Source organism: Ipomoea nil, unplaced genomic scaffold (assembly GCF_001879475.1).
Source record: "Ipomoea nil cultivar Tokyo-kokei standard unplaced genomic scaffold, Asagao_1.1 scaffold0980, whole genome shotgun sequence".
NCBI lineage: Eukaryota > Viridiplantae > Streptophyta > Magnoliopsida > Solanales > Convolvulaceae > Ipomoea > Ipomoea nil.
In genome coordinates, this window is record NW_017617408.1 from 736,900 (window position 1) to 757,500 (window position 20,601).

General features: G+C 39.1%; 2 protein-coding genes across 5 annotated transcripts; one reads left to right on the forward strand and one right to left on the reverse strand.

Moving 5' to 3' along the window:
* Positions 1-15,133: 15,133 nt before the first annotated feature.
* On the reverse strand, positions 15,134-18,140 carry LOC109179735. Of its 4 annotated transcripts, none has more exons than XM_019329229.1 (3): positions 17,947-18,140; positions 17,008-17,661; positions 15,134-15,991 (listed from the first exon to the last, which is right to left on the reverse strand). In XM_019329229.1, exons 2-3 carry the CDS (start codon positions 17,494-17,496, stop codon positions 15,353-15,355), a joined length of 1,128 nt encoding a protein of 375 aa, XP_019184774.1. In that variant the 5' UTR covers positions 17,497-17,661; positions 17,947-18,140; the 3' UTR covers positions 15,134-15,352. The 4 variants fall into 4 exon arrangements, with proteins under 4 accessions (XP_019184774.1, XP_019184773.1, XP_019184772.1 ...); XM_019329228.1 differs by having other exon boundaries at positions 17,008-17,518; positions 17,651-18,140; XM_019329227.1 differs by having other exon boundaries at positions 17,008-17,513; positions 17,646-18,140.
* Positions 18,141-19,316: 1,176 nt separating this feature from the next.
* LOC109179756 lies at positions 19,317-20,169 on the forward strand. The gene is made up of 3 exons (XM_019329252.1): positions 19,317-19,698; positions 19,798-19,874; positions 19,990-20,169. Exons 1-3 carry the CDS (start codon positions 19,317-19,319, stop codon positions 20,167-20,169), a joined length of 639 nt encoding a protein of 212 aa, XP_019184797.1.
* The last annotated feature ends 432 nt before the right edge of the window (positions 20,170-20,601 follow it).

Consider the following 20,601-nt stretch of genomic DNA (forward strand, 5'->3'; position numbering starts at 1 on the left):
CTTTGAGGTTCTAGGCTAAGGATAGAAGGTGTGTTGGGAAGTGTAGGTGGTGAAGGAGGTTCAAGCTAGGTCAAGAGGAAGAAGAGATCCAAGCAAGAAGACTAGACTACAAGAGGTATAACCCCATGGATTCCTCTTTAGATTTGGCACTGTGAAGCCTAGTTTTGAGTATAAATGAGTAGAAACTATGAGCTTTTGATGTGTTTATGCTTAGAAGTGATCTAGTATGTGTTTGTGAGTTGTTGAGATTGTTTTGGAATTGTTTGGATGAGTTTTTGCAGGAGAAATGCTATCTGGTGCAAAACACAGTGTGCACCAAGCCGTCGGCTAGAGTCGTGGTGGCACGGGGCTAGGGCACGGCCCTAGAAGAGGGTCGTTGCCTAGCCCCGGTGCATCAACGGGGCTCCAGGAGCGGACCATGAAGAGTCCTGCCCCAGGTCCCTGAGTATTGTCTGTGAAGGATTTTGTGCAGTGGTCGGGCCCTTGTGGCTCAGCTACGTGTCGTTTCGGACCGAGTGTTACGGGCTCTTGTGGCTCGGCTCTTCGGGATCGTCTCGACGCACGTTTTGGCTTCGATTTCGTTGAATTTGGATTAAAACAAATATGTTATGAAGGATTATGTAAAGAAATGCTACACAGTGAATAATTTTCTAGCTTACTGTGTATGAAGAATTATTGGATTATTGTGATCTGATGATATTTTATTTGAGTAAAGAAGTATGATCCTTGGAGAATATGATTTATTATGAAAGTATGATTAAATGGTATTATTTGATCAATGAGAATAAAAGCATATTTGTTGAGTGAGATGTATAGAAATTGCTATGTTGCAAGCCGAACATGATGATATATTCTTGAATACTTCATATTAGTTTATACATGATTTAGAAGCATGTTATAGAGCATTTTGACATTTCACATGAGTCATATTTCAAAAATGCATAAGGGGCCAACGTGAGTCCAAGAATACTTTCAAAAACCATAAGCATGTGGTATATCATTCTTTGATGCATTGAGAAGTAGTAGAATTGTTACATGCATGAGAGATATATTATGTATTATCTATATCGGTGAGGTTTTGGAGGATACCGTTTGCACTATGTTCCTCTCGCGAGATATTTATGGACATTGCGGTCCCAGTATATGTAACGCGGCGTATTCCCACGTTACGAGGTTGGAAACTTTCTGCCAGGCTTGGAATCCTGGTTAGGGGGTGTGCACACTAATAGTTCGATACCTGATTCCACAGAGTTTGAACCACGAGATTGGTTCCGTAGACGGTAGGAGATATTTGGGTCGGAATTATGCCGTTCCCGATGGGGTAATTCACACTTCTGTGAAACCCTAAACCGTCTACGAGTATAAGAGAAAGAAAGAAAGTCAATAGAGACTCAAGAAGAAAGTCAACAGAAACTCAAGTATGAGAGTCAATAAAGACTCGAGAGAAAGAAAGAGAGTCAAGAGAGACTCGAGAAAGTAACAAAGAAACCTCCATAGAAAGTACTCTAATTTATATATGAGTGTATGATTATATTGTTGCACAAGATTGCATAAGAGTATGATTATATAGTTGCACTAGATTGCATATGACCATGAGTATATTGTTGCACTAGATTGCACAAGAGTATGATTATATTGTTGCACGAGATTGCATAAGAGTATGATTACATTGTTGCACTAGATTGCATATGACCATGAGTATATTGTTGCACGAGATTGCATGAGAGTATGATTATATAGTTGCACTAGATTGCATATGACCATGAGTATATTGTTGCACTAGATTGCATAAGAGTATGACTATATTGTTGCTCTAGATTGCATATGAGTATGAATATATTGTTGCACTAGATTGCATAAGAAGCATGATCATAATATTATACATGATTGTATACGAGTAGAGCATCGTAAAAGATTGTTTAATGAGAAGTTTAACTTGAGATATTCCTTGAGCATGATTATCGTGTTGTAGTAGAAGTTCCACTTATCAAGTTATGTGGTAAGAATGTGAAAACATGTAAATATCTATGGTATAGTCCTTTAACATGATCCTATTTGTAAGCATGAATTGCTTGATAAGCTATTTGAGAAGTCTATATGTTGATGAATATACGGGATCAGTCTTATACATATATAAGCATGCCAGCTGATATTATAGGGTGCAAGCATTTAGAAAGAATGTGATAAGTCTTACGATGATTGAGATTAGCTTATTGTTATAAAGATATCATATGTTTTCAAAGTATATGCTTGAATGCTTTACAGGGTTGAGTGTGGTTATACTTAACTTCGTGCTAACGGGTGTTTTTACTGTTGTCTATGTGTTGCTTGCAAAACCCCTTTCAGGTGGGCCCAGCGGTGAGAAGAGATCGAGTTAGATTAGTCTCTTAGTTTGAGATGTCTAAACTCTAGTTTCATTTATGATGATGTTATGGATTTAGACTTATGAATTTATGTTGGAGGATTGATGTAGACTGTTTTGGGGTGACGATTTTCCCCCATTACTTTTCCAGTATTTACTTTTAGTTCCCAAACTTAATCTTATTTGTAGTTTTACCCCTTTTAGCTTGTGCAATCACCCAAGAGTGGTGGTTGTGGCGGTGACAGTCCCACTGCTTATCATCTAGTTGTCCGCTGCTTAGTTTATGTTAATGACTGTTAGAGATGTAATTAAGAGTTAGAAAAGTGGGGTGTTACAACTGAAGAGGATTTTGTGGTGCATATTTTCACGCAATTGGATGACAAATACAATTCTATTGTCGCTGCGCTACGTGTACGTACAAACACCGTCTCATACGGCGAGCTACACGATGTACTCACAGACTATGAAAGAATACTACGGGACAATGAAACTGCCACACAGGTTCATATGCCTATCGCTAATGCAACACAGCGGCGCTTCAATAGTCCCAATGACGCTCCGTCTCAGAATAACCGGCGTGGCCGAGGTGGTTCCACCATGACCAACGAGCGAAAATACCAGACAAAGAACATTGGTAATCGGTCTGCCAGATTCTGTAACTATTGCGAGTACCCTGGACATGACACGAAGTTCTGTCGGAAACTTGCAAAATTCTTAAGGGAAAACAATGTTGTTGTTGTCGAGCCACATAACACTGGGCATCAATCCCCTACAGTTCACGCAACTTCTACTGCCTTGCCGAGTCAATCGTGGCTCATGGATTCCGGGGCTTCGCACCATACCATAAATGTTCCAGCCTCTCTACACACACTGTCAGACTATACAGGACCTGATGAAATTCTACTTGGTGATGGTAAGTCCCTTAATATTTCACATACTGGGTCAGTTTCCATACCCTCCAATCACCGGTCTCTTCTTTTGTCTGATGTCTTATGCGTTTCATCTCTACAACAAAACTTGGTTTCGGTGTCTAAACTCTGTAAAACTAACTCAGTTTCCGTTGAATTCTTTGACTCTTGCTTTATTATTAAGGATCGACTTTCGGGAACACCCCTCGTGCGAGGACCGGTCGTGAATGATATTTACAATCTTCCTGTCAGGGGATCTCAAGTCAATGTCACCACCAAGTCCTCCCTACCGAAATGGCATCATCAGTTTGGACATCCCAATAATAAAGTACTGGCTACTATACTTAGAAATAATAATTTAGCTTTTAATCCACAAGAGCTTATTTCGTTTTCATGTACCTCTTGTCACGTTCATAAAAGTCACAAATTACCTTTCTCATTCAATTCCATGACAAGTACTCAACCATTGCAACTTATTTATTCCGATGTATGGAGCTCAACAAAAGTCTCTGTAGATGGCTACAAATATTATGTTAATTTTGTAGACCATTTTACTAAGTATATTTGGTTGTTTCCTTTAAAACTTAAGGCAGATGTGCATGTTGTGTTTCTTCAATTTAAACGCATGGTTGAAAGTTTCATTAGATATAAAATCAACTCTGTTTTTTCTGACAATGGCGGTGAATATATCAAATTAACTCCAATCTTTTCTAACCTTGAGATTTCGCACTTCACTTCTCCTCCTCACACCCCGGAGCACAATGGTCCGACAGAACGTCGGCATAGGCACGCTGTAGAAACGGGTATGTCATTATTTCATTATGCTTCTATGCCTTTGTCTTACTGGTCGTTTGCCTTTCAAACAGCAGTATACTTAATCAATCGTATGCCCACACCAATTCTAAACAACTACTCACCGTTCCAAAAATTGTTTACTAAACATCCCAATTACCAGAAATTACAGCCTTTCGGGTGCTTATGTTTTCCATGGTTGAGACCGTATTCCCCAGCCAAGTTAAGTCCAAAATCCTTGCTTTGTGTTTTCTTAGGCTACTCATTACATCAATCTGCCTACAAATGTTTAGAGCCGGCGAGTGGTCGTATCTATGCTTCGCGGCATGTGTCTTTTGTTCCTACTCAATTTCCTTTTAGAACTCTGGTTCCCAATCCTACTACAACTGATATACCGCCACCTCATACTGCTTCTAACCGAGAAGGTACTACTCCGTTAAATCTCTTGCCCAATTGTGTGTATAGTCTGCCAGGTGGTGTTCCAGAGGTTACGGACAGGTGTGCAAGCTCCCAAGAGGCGGTGGGTGTTCCAGATCAGCTGCCAGCTGCAGCCGATGCTTTGCCTCCCACGACTGCGGTGTTCACTCAAGCGAGTTCACCTACTGCTGCTCCAAAACCTGTTGCATCCTTTGCAAGCTCTTCCGATCAGCTGCCGTCGACCTCAGAATGCATGCCGGCTGGCGGTATGGTTCTAGAACACCCGGCGGTAACTTCAGAACAGCAAACGACATCGGTGGATGGTTCGGAGGCGACGGAGATCTCTACTAGACCGGAGACATCAGATCGTGGGTTGCCTACAACTGGCTCGCAAATTGATATGAATCTAGTCCAAGATTCAAATAAGATGAGTATTGTCCCAAGAATTGCTCTCAAAGTAAAGATAGAGATGGATCAAAATACCTTAAACCTCACGAGAAACCCTTTGTCTCGAATCCTCAAAGACTTGGAAGAGTCCCATGTAGCTTCAAGTACCTCGATGTTGCAATCTTCAATCAACTAGAGTCGGATCTAGTTTCCTTCGATTCAAGAACGAGTCCACGAACCTAAATCTAAGGTTGAAGAAAGTAAGATTGATTCGAGTCCACGAATCAATTTGCTAGTCGAGTCCACGACTAGCCACTAATTGAGTCCACAATTAGCCATAAGGTTTCTTACACAAGTGTAAAGAAAAACTTAAGAATTTTATTGAATTAAAGCCTGTTTAAAACTGATATGGATGTGCCCTATTTATAGGTATAGGGCAGCATTGTAATCTAAATACAATGGGAAAAAGAGTCCTAAACCTAATCTAGAAAACAAGTAAATAGAGTTTTATTTAGAAAAGGATTTAAGGAATCCTTTCTAAATACAACTAGTGTTTTCTCTTTTATGCCAAACAATTTAAATTAATGATGACCAAAAATAATAGGGCTGATTTGGGCCTAATTTAATCACCAAAATCAGCACTTAAACAATTATAAAAAAGCCTTGAGTTCTTCTTCATATTTTGCAAATGGGCTTGACTTGGATTTCCACCATCTTTGAACATCACCAATGAAGAGTTGCCTTAATTGTTTGGACTTGGGCCTTGTGATTGGCCCAATTAGTACTCTTAATGGATCTTCATATGTTGGGCCGCATCATCCTCCCCTTCTTGAAAATGATTCGACCTCGAATCTTGTAAGCATTGTCTTCGATCCATGATATCACTTGAAATTGGCCACTATAATATTTTCCTCTATCGAATGGACTTATTATTGGTCTTTGTTGTTTGTTCCACCAATGATGTTTTAAGGTCGTAGTTATGGGCCTTGTGATGAGCCCACTATTTACCCATACTGGATTCCATGTGTACTGGTTCCTATTATTCTCCCATTCTTGAAAAGGATTCGTCCTCGAATCCAAATCTTCAGTGAAAGACAAGGTAGGAAGCTCACTTTCTGTTTTATCACGCTCATGGATCTTTTTCTTGGGATGCTTGACACGAGTCGCTCCAATCATCATCCTACAATCAACAAGTAAGGCAATTAAGTCTAATGACACATCAGGGAATTTAAACATTCTGGATGGTAATAATTCAACAAAATGAGACATATTAAATTTATGCATCTTATTTGAATTGTCAACAAGCACAAAATCTTTCCTCCTAGAGCTTAAGGTAAAATCAAACAGAAAATTCATGGAAATATCAAGTAATGATTTAGATGTATTATGGTGGTAAGTAGCACAATTCTGAACATAAGATTCTACATCTTTTTTCTTCTTTGGCCAATGAAAATATTCATGCAAAAGATCATTACTCTTTAGAAAATCAAAATGTCCCTTATGTGAATCAACAATTAAATCATTGCCCAAAACAAAGCAAAAAGTGTCAATCCCATTGACTTTGAACCAAAACCCCTTGTGCAAGTGGTATTTGCCATAAGAAGTTTTCAAATGTGCCTTATAACTTCCAAGTGATTCCTTATCTCTATCAAATAAAGTTTTAGTAAAATCAAAATTAAGGAATCTTGGATGTATTGATGCAAACAAATTTCTAGCACATCTGGCAAGTAGGTCATTAATAGAAACATGGCAAACAAATCTAGAGAATTTTAATGCATGCTTTTGAAATAAAAGTGAGTAAATAGTTACTCCCCTTCTTTTCTCTTGCTTATTATCTTTTTTTTTTTGTTAGCAAGCGAGGCTGCACTTCGATAGCTCTGGCTGGTTCTTTCCACTGTACCACTGATAGCGGTTCCTTTGTTTGGCTACAATCTAAGTTAGAGGACTGGAGTGGTGACTCCAATTCTAAACGTGGAGGTTCCAGTTTGCTCTCTTTGATTTCTTCTTTCTTCAAGGCTGGTTTGAGAACTTGCTTCGATCTCAATTGAATTTCTTCTACTTGTTTTGGAAGTAGAGGCTTAAGCACATGTATAAATCTATTATAGGTGACATTGCATGTGTTGTTGAGTGCATTATAATAAATATGTCTATCATGTTGCCATGACCTTCCAAGTGAAAACATGTGCAGTACGCATTGGCACAATATCGCATAGAACCTCATCATAATACTTGCCAATACAAAAAGAAATGAAAACTTGTTTAGTCACTCTCACATCCCCAGAATCAATAAGATTGTATGGTTGGGGGTGATTGATAAGAGGTAACTTAAGGTAGTCCACCATGGCTGCACTAGCTAAATTCATACAACGATCCGAATTGATAACGATAATGCATCCCTTTCCATGAATGTTTCCCCTAGTATAGAGTGGCAGTTGCACTCGCTTAGGGTGTTGCTCTAGATTAGTCATTCGAGTGCTTAAACCTTCCATGGCAAAGGCTAGAGCATCTATTTTATGCTCTAATCTCTTACGTGTGTTTGGAACCTCTTCAGCCATCTGTAGATGAGAAACAAAATCTAAAAACAAGAAGATATGTGAGTATTCATGTTAGTGAAACCAAAAAGTTGGCTCGCTCCCTCTCTATTCTCAGCTCACAGGTAAGAGGTGGATTATATGGCTCGGGAGTGCACTACACACTCTTACAAACACACACTCCACTCGTGTATCGCTCAAGGTGGCAGATACTCTCACAAGCCTTTTTCCACAAAGGAAAATTCTAGTCCGGAACTCAAGTTGATATGGATTCAACCTCAAAGTTCAAGAAAACGTACCTTGGAAAACTTCACAAGCCTTTCAGAGTAAGGTGTATCGCGAGGTAGGTAATAAAATTGAGAGCAAGAAGCAAAGAAAAAGGACAATACGAGCAAAGAAACTAAATAAGATTTGAAAGAAAAAGGAAACCAAAGAAGGAAGTATGGCAGAAAGATATGCAAGACCAATATCAAAAGATAGAGACAAATAGCATATAAAAGGGGTTCACGTGTACCACAACCAATTAGGAATCTATCAAGAACTCCTTCCAACCTTATACTTTTCCCCCTTCCTTGTCCCTCCAAAATTCTCCTACCAGCCAAATTCTTTCCCCAACCTTATTCTTCTTCTTTATTGCTTTCTCTTTTTTTTTTTTTTTTTTTTTTTTAACTTTCTTGATTTTTTAAAACTTTTTTTGATAGGTAACCTCCAAATAACTACTGTAAATAACAACAAAAATTTTGGACCAAGAGGAACCACACAACCCCTTCAAAAGAGAATCAAGAATTTCAAGAATCGCCCAGAAAAACAGAAACAATGCTCTGACTTTGAAGATCAATAACTCACTAAACAGAAGGAATTAGACAGTGTATAATATATCAAAAGAACGCCCCAGAAGAGATCTAAAACATATCAAAATTTCAGATAAAACTAACCGGTGGATCTCGAGATATAGGTCATTCTTTGAAACTGGTCACAGAACGCGGAAATCTGGACAGGGTGTGATTGCGACGTGATTGCGCGTAAATGCGCTTTGGATATAGGTAAGGGTGATATGCGGTTGTTTTCCTGACAGAATGTGTGATAATATGGTGCTTAGGAGGTGTGAGGGCTCGTTGATATTTGACGAGAAAAAGGAAAAACTCTTTCGGGATAGGTTTTCAGGAAACTAAAGAACATGTATCAAGAGTCAAGAAAATAATCAAGAATGCTAAGGAAAATTTTTTTGGGGGTTTTTTAATGAATAAGACACGAAAAAAAGTAGTATATAAGATAAGAATGAGATAAACCTAGGGAACCAAAGAAATCAAATTTCTAACGATAATGAGATAAACCTAGGCTCTGAATACCAAATTGATATGAATCTAGTCCAAGATTCAAATAAGATGAGTATTGTCCCAAGAATTGCTCTCAAAGTAAAGATAGAGATGGATCAAAATACCTTAAACCTCACGAGAAACCCTTTGTCTCGAATCCTCAAAGACTTGGAAGAGTCCCATGTAGCTTCAAGTACCTCGATGTTGCAATCTTCAATCAACTAGAGTCGGATCTAGTTTCCTTCGATTCAAGAACGAGTCCACGAACCTAAATCTAAGGTTGAAGAAAGTAAGATTGATTCGAGTCCACGAATCAATTTGCTAGTCGAGTCCACGACTAGCCACTAATTGAGTCCACAATTAGCCATAAGGTTTCTTACACAAGTGTAAAGAAAAACTTAAGAATTTTATTGAATTAAAGCCTGTTTAAAACTGATATGGATGTGCCCTATTTATAGGTATAGGGCAGCATTGTAATCTAAATACAATGGGAAAAAGAGTCCTAAACCTAATCTAGAAAACAAGTAAATAGAGTTTTATTTAGAAAAGGATTTAAGGAATCCTTTCTAAATACAACTAGTGTTTTCTCTTTTATGCCAAACAATTTAAATTAATGATGACCAAAAATAATAGGGCTGATTTGGGCCTAATTTAATCACCAAAATCAGCACTTAAACAATTATAAAAAAGCCTTGAGTTCTTCTTCATATTTTGCAAATGGGCTTGACTTGGATTTCCACCATCTTTGAACATCACCAATGAAGAGTTGCCTTAATTGTTTGGACTTGGGCCTTGTGATTGGCCCAATTAGTACTCTTAATGGATCTTCATATGTTGGGCCGCATCACAAACCACTGAGGACACGTCTCAATCTTCGGATCACACTCGTAACCCCGTTCCAGTATCCAGGCCAAAGCGCCAACGGCGTCCAAATCCAAAATACTACAATGATAAGTTTGTTCATTTGACTACCTCACATCCTGTTGTTTTGTCTATAGAACCATGAACAGTCGAGCAGGCCTTAAAGAATGATTTGTGGAGGACTGCAATGGAGGACGAGTTTGCGGCGTTGGTGAAAAATTCTACGTGGGAACTTGTGCCCCGGGTTAATCGTGAGGTGGTTGGCTGTAAGTGGGTATTCCAAGTAAAACGCAAAGCTGACGGGTCAGTGGACAGGTTTAAAGCTCGGCTTATTGCCAAAGGTTTTTTTACAGGAACCCGGTCGGGACTATTTTGAGACTTTTAGTCCGGTTGTCAAACCGGTTACGGTTTGTGTTATTCTCTGTGTTGCCTTATCGCAGGGATGGGCGTTGCACCAATTGGATGTCAACAACGCATTTTTGAATGGTACGTTGTTTGAAGAGGTTTATATGGCGCAGCCAACGGGCTTCGTTGATCAGGCATTCCCAGATTATGTTTGAAAACTACGAAATGCGATATATGGCTTGAAGCAAGCCCCCCGGGCTTGGTACTTAGAATTGTCCAAGTTTCTTATTGCTTTTGGCTTTAAAAAGTCTGTATCTGATTCATCACTATTTATTTATTGTGATTCTGGTGTAACTCTGTATTTTTTGGTGTATGTTGATGACATCATCATTACGGGAAATAATGATGCCTTTGTTAGGACCTTTGTGAACCGCCTTGCTGAGAAGTTTTCACTCAGGGATTTGGGGGTACTACATCATTTTTTGGGTGTGGAAGTTCTTCCCACTACAGCGGGTCTATTGTTGTCCTAGAGTCAATATGTACTTGACATTCTAGAATAGTTTGGCATGACGGGGGCGAAGGCAGTATCGACTCCGATGTGTACCTCTGTGGATTTGTGTGCAGGCGAGTCTTCAGCTTTTGATGTTACGGAGTATCGTCGCGCCATTGGTCGCTTGCAATATCTGGCGATCACTAGGCCGGATGTGTCATATGCTGTCAACTGTCTCGCTCAATTTATGGCGTCGCCCACCGAATGTCATTGGCAAGCTGTGAAACGAATTTTGCGCTACTTGAAGGGAACTCTGTATTTCGGCTTACATTTTCGCCGCGGCTGCTCTCTTTCACTTTTGGCCTACTCGGACTCGGACTGGGCGGTGTAACACCCCCGATTTCCATGCCATTTTAAACTTAAATATGCAAGATAATCTAACCACAATATAAGCAAAACATAGCGGAAGTCTAATTATATAAAACTGGAAAACGAAGAGTGTTATGCCACGTCCACACTAGGGTGAACGCACAGACAAGAACATGATCAACATCAACAGTCTAAAAGTCTAACAAGGTCAAACCAACAACAAACTATTGTTCATCATAAGAGGCACACAGGCCCATAACAAAACTAACAGAGTCCGGGGAACTACACTAGCCATCTCTATATCGCGCTCGCCACTACTCGGGACCTGAAAAGCACATAAATAAAAGGGACGACGCCCGGTCAGAGAATGATGCTGGTAACCCACCATTACATGTCAAGTATCATACATAGATAATATATACAAAATCATTTTTCGAAACGGAGTACTGTATATATAAGTTCAAAGTCCAAGATAGAAGTCAACCACAAAGACTCTATATCTCTCACAACAAGGATAAGGGGAAACACATCCCAAAACATAATAAGAAATGACAACGACACCACAAGAAAGGCTCAAGGTGTATTCTACAATCACTCAGTAGAATATCACCCGATATGCTCAACACAAGAGAATAAAGAGACACACATTGGCACACATGCCTTTGTGACATCACTCATCACGAATAGAGAAACACACATCGACAACACATGCCTTCATGACATCACACATCACGAATTCAGTAATCCTTCCTTATGCCCGGTTCCAACCTTATGGCTACCCCCAACCTTATAGCTAGTTCCAACCTTTACCTCCAGGACCCCTGTACTCCAAAGTCCAACCTTATGCCTCCGAGGACCGTCATCCCCACTCCGACAATCTCCAACAATACCACCGATTTCATAGTACACGAGGGTACCGATCACACACATGGCCACAGCCTCCCAAGAAATACGTGAACCTTACACACAGGTCACAAACTCCATAATCACGCCATGGCCACCACGAGGACCACTACCGTACCTTGGTGACTAATGTCCCATTCCATTAATCGTGCAATCCAGGTACAATCACGCACACAACACCATCATAGGAAACAATCAATAGATCACAACGAAGATATGAAACCATACCCAACAAGGAAAGGATCACAATCCGACAACAACGATGATCAACACAAGTCATCATCCACAATAGGAAAGAACAAACCACGCACGCTAGCATTTCAACACCGAACTAGCATGCTTATCAAACGGGTAAACAAAACATAGTTCCGAAGAACATACAAGACTCATCATGGTTCAACGAATCACAAGGTTGAACACTTACCACGATTCAAGACACCAAAACCTACATGGATTCCTACCACATAGTTCTAGACATACGAAACATCAAGAAGACAATCAAATAGCCCAACAAAGAACATCGGGAAGTCAAAACATCGATTACCGAGCTAAAAGAATCACGGGGAACAAATCCCCAACAAACACCATATATGTACCCGCGGGTGGAGCCACGGATGGACCCCCACCCGTGGTTCCGTCCGCGGGAACCATGTCTCACGAGGTGTGTACCCCGCGGGCGGGGCGGCGGGTGGAGCTTTACCCGCCGTTCCGCCCGTGGGTACAATACCCTGTACAAAAATATCCCTTCGGGGATTTTCAACACCAAGCTCAAATTCAAGTCCAAAACACCCAGAATCTCACCAAATACAACAAAATGACTTGAATAAAATGAATAACCAAGCAATGGCATACAGGAACCCTAATAACAAGCTCTAGATATGCATTTTCACAAGACAATGCATTAACACTCACATTTCATAGCAAAAATCACAAGTAGAATCCAAGAAATCATCATATAGGTAAGTAAAATAGATTTTGTAAAGCATGGGTTACCTCTCGTAGACAAAACCTTCATTTATAACACTTCTCAAAGCTCCTAACAAGGTTCTCCTTCAACCTCAACTTCAAGAACACACCAAAAGACCATAAAGATTTCATCTTTAGAAAAAGATACCTTAGAAAGCACTAAAAACACAAAAGGAACATAGATCTTACCCTCCTAGATGCTCAAGAGTAGGAAATGTGGAATCTTGGAGATAAACTTCGAAGATCTTGGAAACCCCAAACTTAGCTTGAAGGAAAAGCTAGCTAAATTTTCTAGAGAGAAGGAAGAGCTTTTGTTTTGAAAGTGTAAGGGAAAGAATGAAAGGTGTCTTCTAAGTTAGCTTGGAATACAAATATGAGGTGAAATGTCTTTATTACCCTTACTAAGATGAAGAAGTGTAAGGGAACAATGGAACTATTCACAAAGCTTAGAGTACAACTCATTGACTTGGGTTGACTAGTCAATTACTAGTCCCCGACTATTGAATTTTCAGGAATTTAAAGAACAAATTATCAATTGTATTAGGATTAATTACTTAATTAACCCCTAAATAGAATTTGGATTTGCGGGGTGTCACATGTGGTATCCGTGATTGGGGTCATTCTACTACGGCATACTGTGTGTTTTTCGGGTCTAATATTGTTGCCTGGAAATCTGCGAAACAACGCTCGGTATCTCGGTCTTCCACGGAAGCCGAATTTCGAGCACTGGCCAATTCCGCTGCTGAAGTTATGTGGATCCAGAATTTGTTGCTAGAGCTTGGAGTTCGCATGCCGACTACACCGATTCTAGTTACTGATAATCTGAGTGCCACATATGTTTGTAAATATCCTGTGTTTCATTCTCGGATGAAACACTTGGCTCTAGATTATTTCTTTGTTAGTGAACAGGTCACCTCGGGCTCTCTGCGAGTTAGGCATGTTAAGTCGTCTGAGCAGGTTGCCGATCTCTTGACCAAACCATTGGGTCATCGTCTGTTTTCTGGGTTTCGTAACAAGCTTGGTCTCGCTGATGGAGCCTCAATCTTGTGGGGGCGTGTTAATACTTAGTCTATCTGTTAGTTTGTTACTAGCCTAGTCTTGTGCTTTACTGTTATTAGCTTCCTTTTATTATGCTCTGTATACTATTTATATGCTTGTTTTCACAGTGAATAAACCATTCCTGTTACCACTCTCACATACATACATACATATATATATATATATATATATATATATATATATATATATATATATATATATATATATATATATATAGAGGGTAAGGTTCCAGTGAGAACATGTGCTTAGGTGAGAACGTGAGAACACATCATGTGCATCCATCTAATATTTTTTAATGGTCTAGATTAGATTAAGTGTGTGCGAACGCGCATTAAATGTGTGCGAACGCGCATTAAATGTGTGCAAACGCGATTTAGTGTGTTTGCACACATTTAATGCGCGTTCGCACACACTTAATCTAATCTAGACCATTAAAAAATATTAGATGGATGCACATGATGTGTTCTCACGTTCTCACCTAAGCACATGTTCTCATATGATCCTCTCTCTCTCTCTCTCTCTCTCTCTCTTTCTCTCTCTCTCTCTCTCTCTCTCTCTCTCTCTCTCTCTCTCTCTCTCTCTATATATATATATATATATATATATATATATATATATATATATATATATATATATATATACTCTTTTAATCTCTTGAACAGAACAAGTTAACAATTATCTATCAAATACTCTTGTAGAGCAACCTCAATAGTTCAAAGTTTTATACAATTTTTTTTGGACCTTGCCATGTGAATTCTGCAACATTCAAAATAAGAGAAAAAATTTAAAAATCAATAAAAAGTCAGAGTGGTTGTTAGTAAGTGGCCACTATAACATGTTTGTAAGCACACAAATAGCGCATAAACATTCTTGTTTTTTCTTTTCCTCCTATTATGACAAAATCTCAACACCTCTGAGTAAAATCTAAAAACTCTTATCTGTCGTTATCCAAATAAGCCAAAAACTCTCTCATTGAACAAGCCCTTACATTTTTTTTTTTATTAGAGATAAACCGATGTGCTAACTAGATTACTAAATGGTGTCAAGTCTTAATACTATCCATCTTGAACACTATGTTTTTGAAACCCCACCAAGGGGCTTGCATGATTGAGAATATTGTTGAAGGAGTAGATTTGCCAACTATTTATGTAGTATAGTTAGTTTTTCTTAGTCTTTCTTCCAATATATAAAAAAAAATAAAAAATTATATTATTAATTATTTAATCAATCAACTACATCACGAATTAATTATTAAGTATTGTAAAAAAATTTCTCAAGAATAAATAAATATAACAAAGAGTTCACACTAATGCCTCTTCATGAGCAAAACATTAAGTGCTAATTGGACATAGCAAAAAATAAAAAATAAAAATTATAATGCAAGTGTCGACAACAAAAAAATAAAGGAAAAAGAATTGTTTATAAAAGATAAAGATGTAATAGGGTAAAAATAAAAGAATAAGACTAAATATGGGAATACTACAATAGTCCAAACTAAAAATGAATTTTTTTTTCTGTTTTAAGAAATCCATTTTCATTGTCCACAAAAGTGAAATTCCCTTGCGTCCATATTACGGTCCAACAAGATAGTAGAGGGATAAATCACTATGAGTTGGCCGCGTGTTAGAAATCCGTTTCCCTATCCATCAAAAACCTAAGTATTCTGGAGCTAACAAAATGAGAGGTTCCAAGGCACCAGGAGCAAATTTTCTGGCAAAAAGATGGCAGATTGATATACTGTGGCCATTATACAGGCAGCTATGAGCTTCAAGGATCCTCTTCACGAAATCCGGTGTGATGTCCGAGCTCCCAAAAGTGGCGGGGTGGGCGCCACCTCGAGACCAGTCGGCCCAAGTGACGCTTCGGTTGGCCAAGACGCTTCCGGCTTGGATAGTTAGCATGGTTGGGAAGTAGTGCTCGTCCACATAGCAATGCGGCTTGCAGAACTCAGCAAACTTTGGGTACAATTTCGCGTCTTCTACAATGTAGAGGGCGAGCTTCCTGTTGATCTCGAACCACTGTGGTCCTTTTCGCCAATCTGTAATGTTTACCTCGGGTGCCATGTTTGTGTTGTAACGCCCTCGCCCATATGGCCCGTGGTCATCAAATGCACCAATGAAGCTATGTTTTGATCTCCTTAAGTAGCGATAGATGACGGTGAAGTTGAACAGAGGGATGCAGGACTCTGATAGTAGAACAAACCATTCATTTCTTATATCCAGCAGTGCATTGGCTACAAGTCTTCTCTCTGCATCACAGATACTCATAGTCCCCCATTCTGTAACCTACAGAGGATGAAACAATGCTGAATTGGTTAAGATTACAGAAACGTATAATCGTACAAGAAGAATTAGCAGAAATAAATAACAATAGGGGCAGTTGGTTTAGTAACCACAAGGTTTTAAGTTCGACTCGCAGTCGGAGCCGCCTATTGGCTTTTCTGGTTTGAGTGGGTTATCAAGGCTAGTTTACCAGTTTGTGGTCTTTTGCCGGTTAAGGTTATCAGGCAAGGTTTACTCGGTGCACGCCCTCGGGTAGTAACTGTGGGTTTCCTCGCCATCCAAACAAAAAAATAACAGTAAGGGGCAACTTCAGCCAAGTTGGTCACTGTTGGCTTGGCAACCGCAAGGTTGCAAGTTCGGCTCCCACTGAGAGCGTTCTATTGGTCTTCTTGGTTTGAGCCCGTCAACTATAGATAACTCAGGTTGGTTTACCTCTTTGTGGTCCTTTGCCAACTAGGATCACAAAGCGAGTTTACCAAGTGTTTCCTTCGTCACCGAATAACCGTATTACCTCTTTATGGTCATTTGCCAGCTAGGGTCACAAAGCGGGTTTACCCTGTGTTTCCCTCGTCACCCGAATAACCGAACGAACAATTGGCGCCATCCAACAGTAGTAGAAAAGGTTGGTACACATGACAGAAATCCTTTTGAGAATTGAATAACAGACAAACTTTGAATGCTGACCAAATTTTTCCTCCTACTTCATTCTGCAGGTCATAGTGAACACCATATTCCTACTCTGTTATTTAATTCCTTAAAGAACAGAAAAATTGAGCTGTGATCCCATCTCCATGAAAATAGAAATCACGTGTCATAGGCTCTGTATGAGCTACAATTCTTTTTGACAATTAACAGTTTAGCATGATAAATATTTGCTTGCTCGGTTGCTCCATAGTTGGTATAGTCAAACAGATGATTATTACGTTAAATGTTATATGTCAAGTCATACAACTATACAAGCAGCTGCTATTGCAAACAATAGAAGCAAATACACGACAAAAAAACAACATAACAATTACCTTACTAGGTATCTGCCTTCTATAGAAAACCGATGAGGGTGGGAAATCAGCTTCAAATGATGGCGAGGAATGGATGTATATCGAAAACAGCCCCCGTTGCCCCTTGAAGAATCTCTCCCAAAGAGGCGTCAATGGCAACGGCCCTTTAGTTAAGAACATAAACGCAATCTTGGGAACCCTTTTGAAGGGATACTTCTTTATCCTCGGCGCCAAAGATGCCCTCCAAAACAACTCTTCATCAGACATTGAATGTGTCAAATTGGTTGGAGGCTTAAGCCAATGCTCCAAACCATTTGGCCAGGATTCCAAACTAGGCTTCACTATATTATTCACTACACTAAGAGCTCCAAACCCCTTGATTGTATAAATACAGACCACTGAAAAGCCAAAACACAGAAGCAAAAATAAATGCAAGAGTCTCTTTGGCAAAACCCTAGGTTGGCCTCCCTTGCTTATAACCAGTTGTGGTGGATCTTTACCTCCCTCCATTGAGACAGAATTCTCAGAATAGTGACCGAACGGGCTTAGCTCACTGGTTCAGTAGGCAGTATTTGGGAGAAGAATTTTCAAAATAGTGCTCGAACGTGTTTAGCTCACTGGTTCAGTAGGCAGACAGTATTTGGAAGACTAATTCTCATAATAGCATCCAATTAACTACCAAAAAACAAAAACACTCATCTGGGTATGCACTATTTTTGCATCAAAAGCACATGTAAAATCATTACTCAAGAACAAGCAACCCAGAAATTACAGTAAATTAAACAACCCACAATGATCCCAGTCCAAAATTCTTGCTAACAAAAACCAATAATCTTGAATTGCAGCACTTCACTCACACCCAAGTTCAAATCCTTTAATTTGATCACATAAACCAAAACCCAGAATATCTTCAAATTGCCATTTACAAGAAAATTCTAAATATGAAGCAAAGGCACCAACCTAGAGATCTTTCCACCGCTTATTGATGGGTGGCTGTTGAGGATAATTGAGTGGCACCAACCGAGAGATCTTTCCACCGCATGGGAGTTAGAGAAAGTGAAATTACACCTTGAGGTGACAAGGAAGAAGGGGAAATGCATTTTCTTTCTTTATAAGGTGTATTAAGGTTTACATATTAGCAGTCAATTAGAATAGGAATGTTATAAATGTACCATAAATAGCTTTGAATACCATTTAATTGCTTGGCTTCTTATTTAAGGTGTGTTTTTGAAAAAGAAAGGGTAACAACGACAGAAACCATATAAACTCATGAAAAATGTCGCATAGGTTGTCCACTCACCACAGTGGCACAGTCCAGAACTCCACTCACCTGCCTTGATTGTGATGAATGTGGAGTTTATGGGCCTCTTTGTTTTGAAATCGTAAACCGCGCCAGGTTGTTATTATTATTTTATATTAAAATTAAAATTAGTTTTTATAGGCGCATTGGGCAAATGATATAATGCCCAATAATTATTTTCAAATAATTACTTTAAAATATATCAATGCAATACGGAGTATTATATAGGAGATATTCATGAATAGGTAATTGAATGTTGAATTTGTTTATTTAAATCGGTAATTCAAAGTATATAAATGCAAGATAATATATGAAAATTATAATTGTCACAGAAATAAATGTTTGTAACTTTTTAATAACGCTAGTCTAAATACTTAGTTTAAAAGCGATAGTTTAAATAAATACTACTTTTAGCTTAAATTTCTCTTTTAAGTTTCCTTAATTTTCTTTTGGGTAGCATTGTATTGTCTTTCATCTTCAGTACATATCCTCTATTTTTTTTTATTGGTAATGTGTCAAGTGCAATTGGGTTAGTAGTGGTATCATCATGCAATGAGATTATAGTATGTGAAATTTTAGATTTGTCTTGATGTGTATATGATTGAGATATTAGTTGTACTATGAACTCTTTATCTTACAAGCACCTGTTTATATTTGATAGTGGTAGTTTTTTTTCTCTACATGCTTCATGTGTTGTGAGATGTGTATCGTAGATTATCATGTTAAAGTATTGAACAAAATATTAATATTTATTATATGTGTATAAAATACTTGGTAAATAAATACATAACATATTTAATAGGGAAAATCAACGATTTGGTCCCTCAATTGTTAGCGAAATATCAATGTAGTCCCTTAATCGCGAAATCATCGATTTAGTCCCTGGAAATAACTGTTTTTAGTTGATTTGGCCCCTCCGACGGTAGCCCGTTGAAAATCTGGCGATAACTCTGATTTGGCATGGGTAATTTAGTCATTTCAGGGGTAATTTAATCCTCCTTCTCTAATAACCCCTCCTGAATGCCCTTGAATGTACAAATTCAGAAATGAGAAGAGAAAGAGACAGCCTAGCTTTGTATATGTGCGCGAGGAAAGATGGCAACGTGCATCGTATAGGAAATCGCACAGCAAATCATATAGGAAATCACAGAGATTCAGTTTCGATTTTGTTCTTGCGATATATGAGCTTCAAATCACCATAATCTTTTGCTTCTTTCCCCAGCAAGCTTGCGGATTCAGCTGTGTGGGAGAGATGGCGAGGAACGGGGTGTTTTCACGGTGGCGGAGGGCTGAGGGACCTGCCGGATTGTCGCTGCCCTTAGAATCTCACGGCGTTCATGTCCTCGCCGTCGACGATAGCCTCGTCGACAGGAAAGTAATCGAGAAATTGCTCAAAACTACATCCTGCAAAGGTTTGCCGCGCTCCGGAATTTCGCCCTGAAAATTGGCAACTGCTCTGTTAGTTTCCATGTTCACTGAGACTGTAAGAAAAAAAAATTTGTTTGTTGCAGTGACAGCAGTGGATAGTGGGAGTAGAGCTCTGCAATTCTTAGGATTGGACAAGGAAGAGAGTTCTGTTGGGTTTGATGTAAGTGAATTCCATAAATCTGTTGATTTTTTTTTTCTCTTTCATAATGTAGAATATTTATGGGTTTGGTTTCAGCAAAATTTGATTGATGATTGTTTTGTGGATGTGAATTTAGGGTTTGAAGGTAGATATGATAATCACAGATTATTGCATGCCTGGAATGACTGGCTATGAATTGCTCAAAGTGCTGGTTTCAGTTGCAACATATACAAGAAGGCACCTGCTAAAACTAGATCAGATTGAATGGCAGAACTTCAGTTGCTTAGATGGTGGGAGAAGAGGGCGTGAGAGGTGATATATTAAAGCCTATGAAGGATCATATAGATCTTGATTTACAGACAAAGCAGAAGCTGAAGAAGCAAGAAAATGGCAAAACTTCAGTTGCTTTGCCTGCTGAGATGCCAACGTCAAAGCAGAACAGAGAGATCCAACCGGAGATGACAGATTACGGGTTCGGTTTGTTGGGAGAATTAGCTTTGATGGTTCGAGGTACTCCTTGAATGAGTCTCGGGCTTCCTGGGATGGGTGTTTGATTGGAAGAAGCTTTCCAAGAATGGCACCCATGGTTTCTGTGGAGTTGCGGCGAGAAGAGGATGGGTTGTTAGAGAAGGAGGATTAAATTACCCCTGAAATGACTAAATTACCCATGCCAAATCGGAGCTATCGCCGGATTTTTAACGGGTTACCGTCGAAGGGGCCAAATCAACTAAAAACAGTTATTTCCAGG

Excerpts from the sequence above, each read along its gene's own strand:
- LOC109179735 (XM_019329229.1), bottom strand. The coding sequence starts at position 17,496 with ATGGAGGGAGGTAAAGATCCACCACAACTGGTTATAAGCAAGGGAGGC. Across the intron at positions 15,992-17,007 it reads GAAGGCAGATACCTAGTAAG|GTTACAGAATGGGGGACTAT; the intron begins GTAATTGTTATG and ends CATCCTCTGTAG.
- LOC109179756 (XM_019329252.1), top strand. The coding sequence starts at position 19,317 with ATGTACAAATTCAGAAATGAGAAGAGAAAGAGACAGCCTAGCTTTGTA. Across the intron at positions 19,699-19,797 it reads CAAAACTACATCCTGCAAAG|TGACAGCAGTGGATAGTGGG; the intron begins GTTTGCCGCGCT and ends TGTTTGTTGCAG. Across the intron at positions 19,875-19,989 it reads AGAGTTCTGTTGGGTTTGAT|GGTTTGAAGGTAGATATGAT; the intron begins GTAAGTGAATTC and ends ATGTGAATTTAG.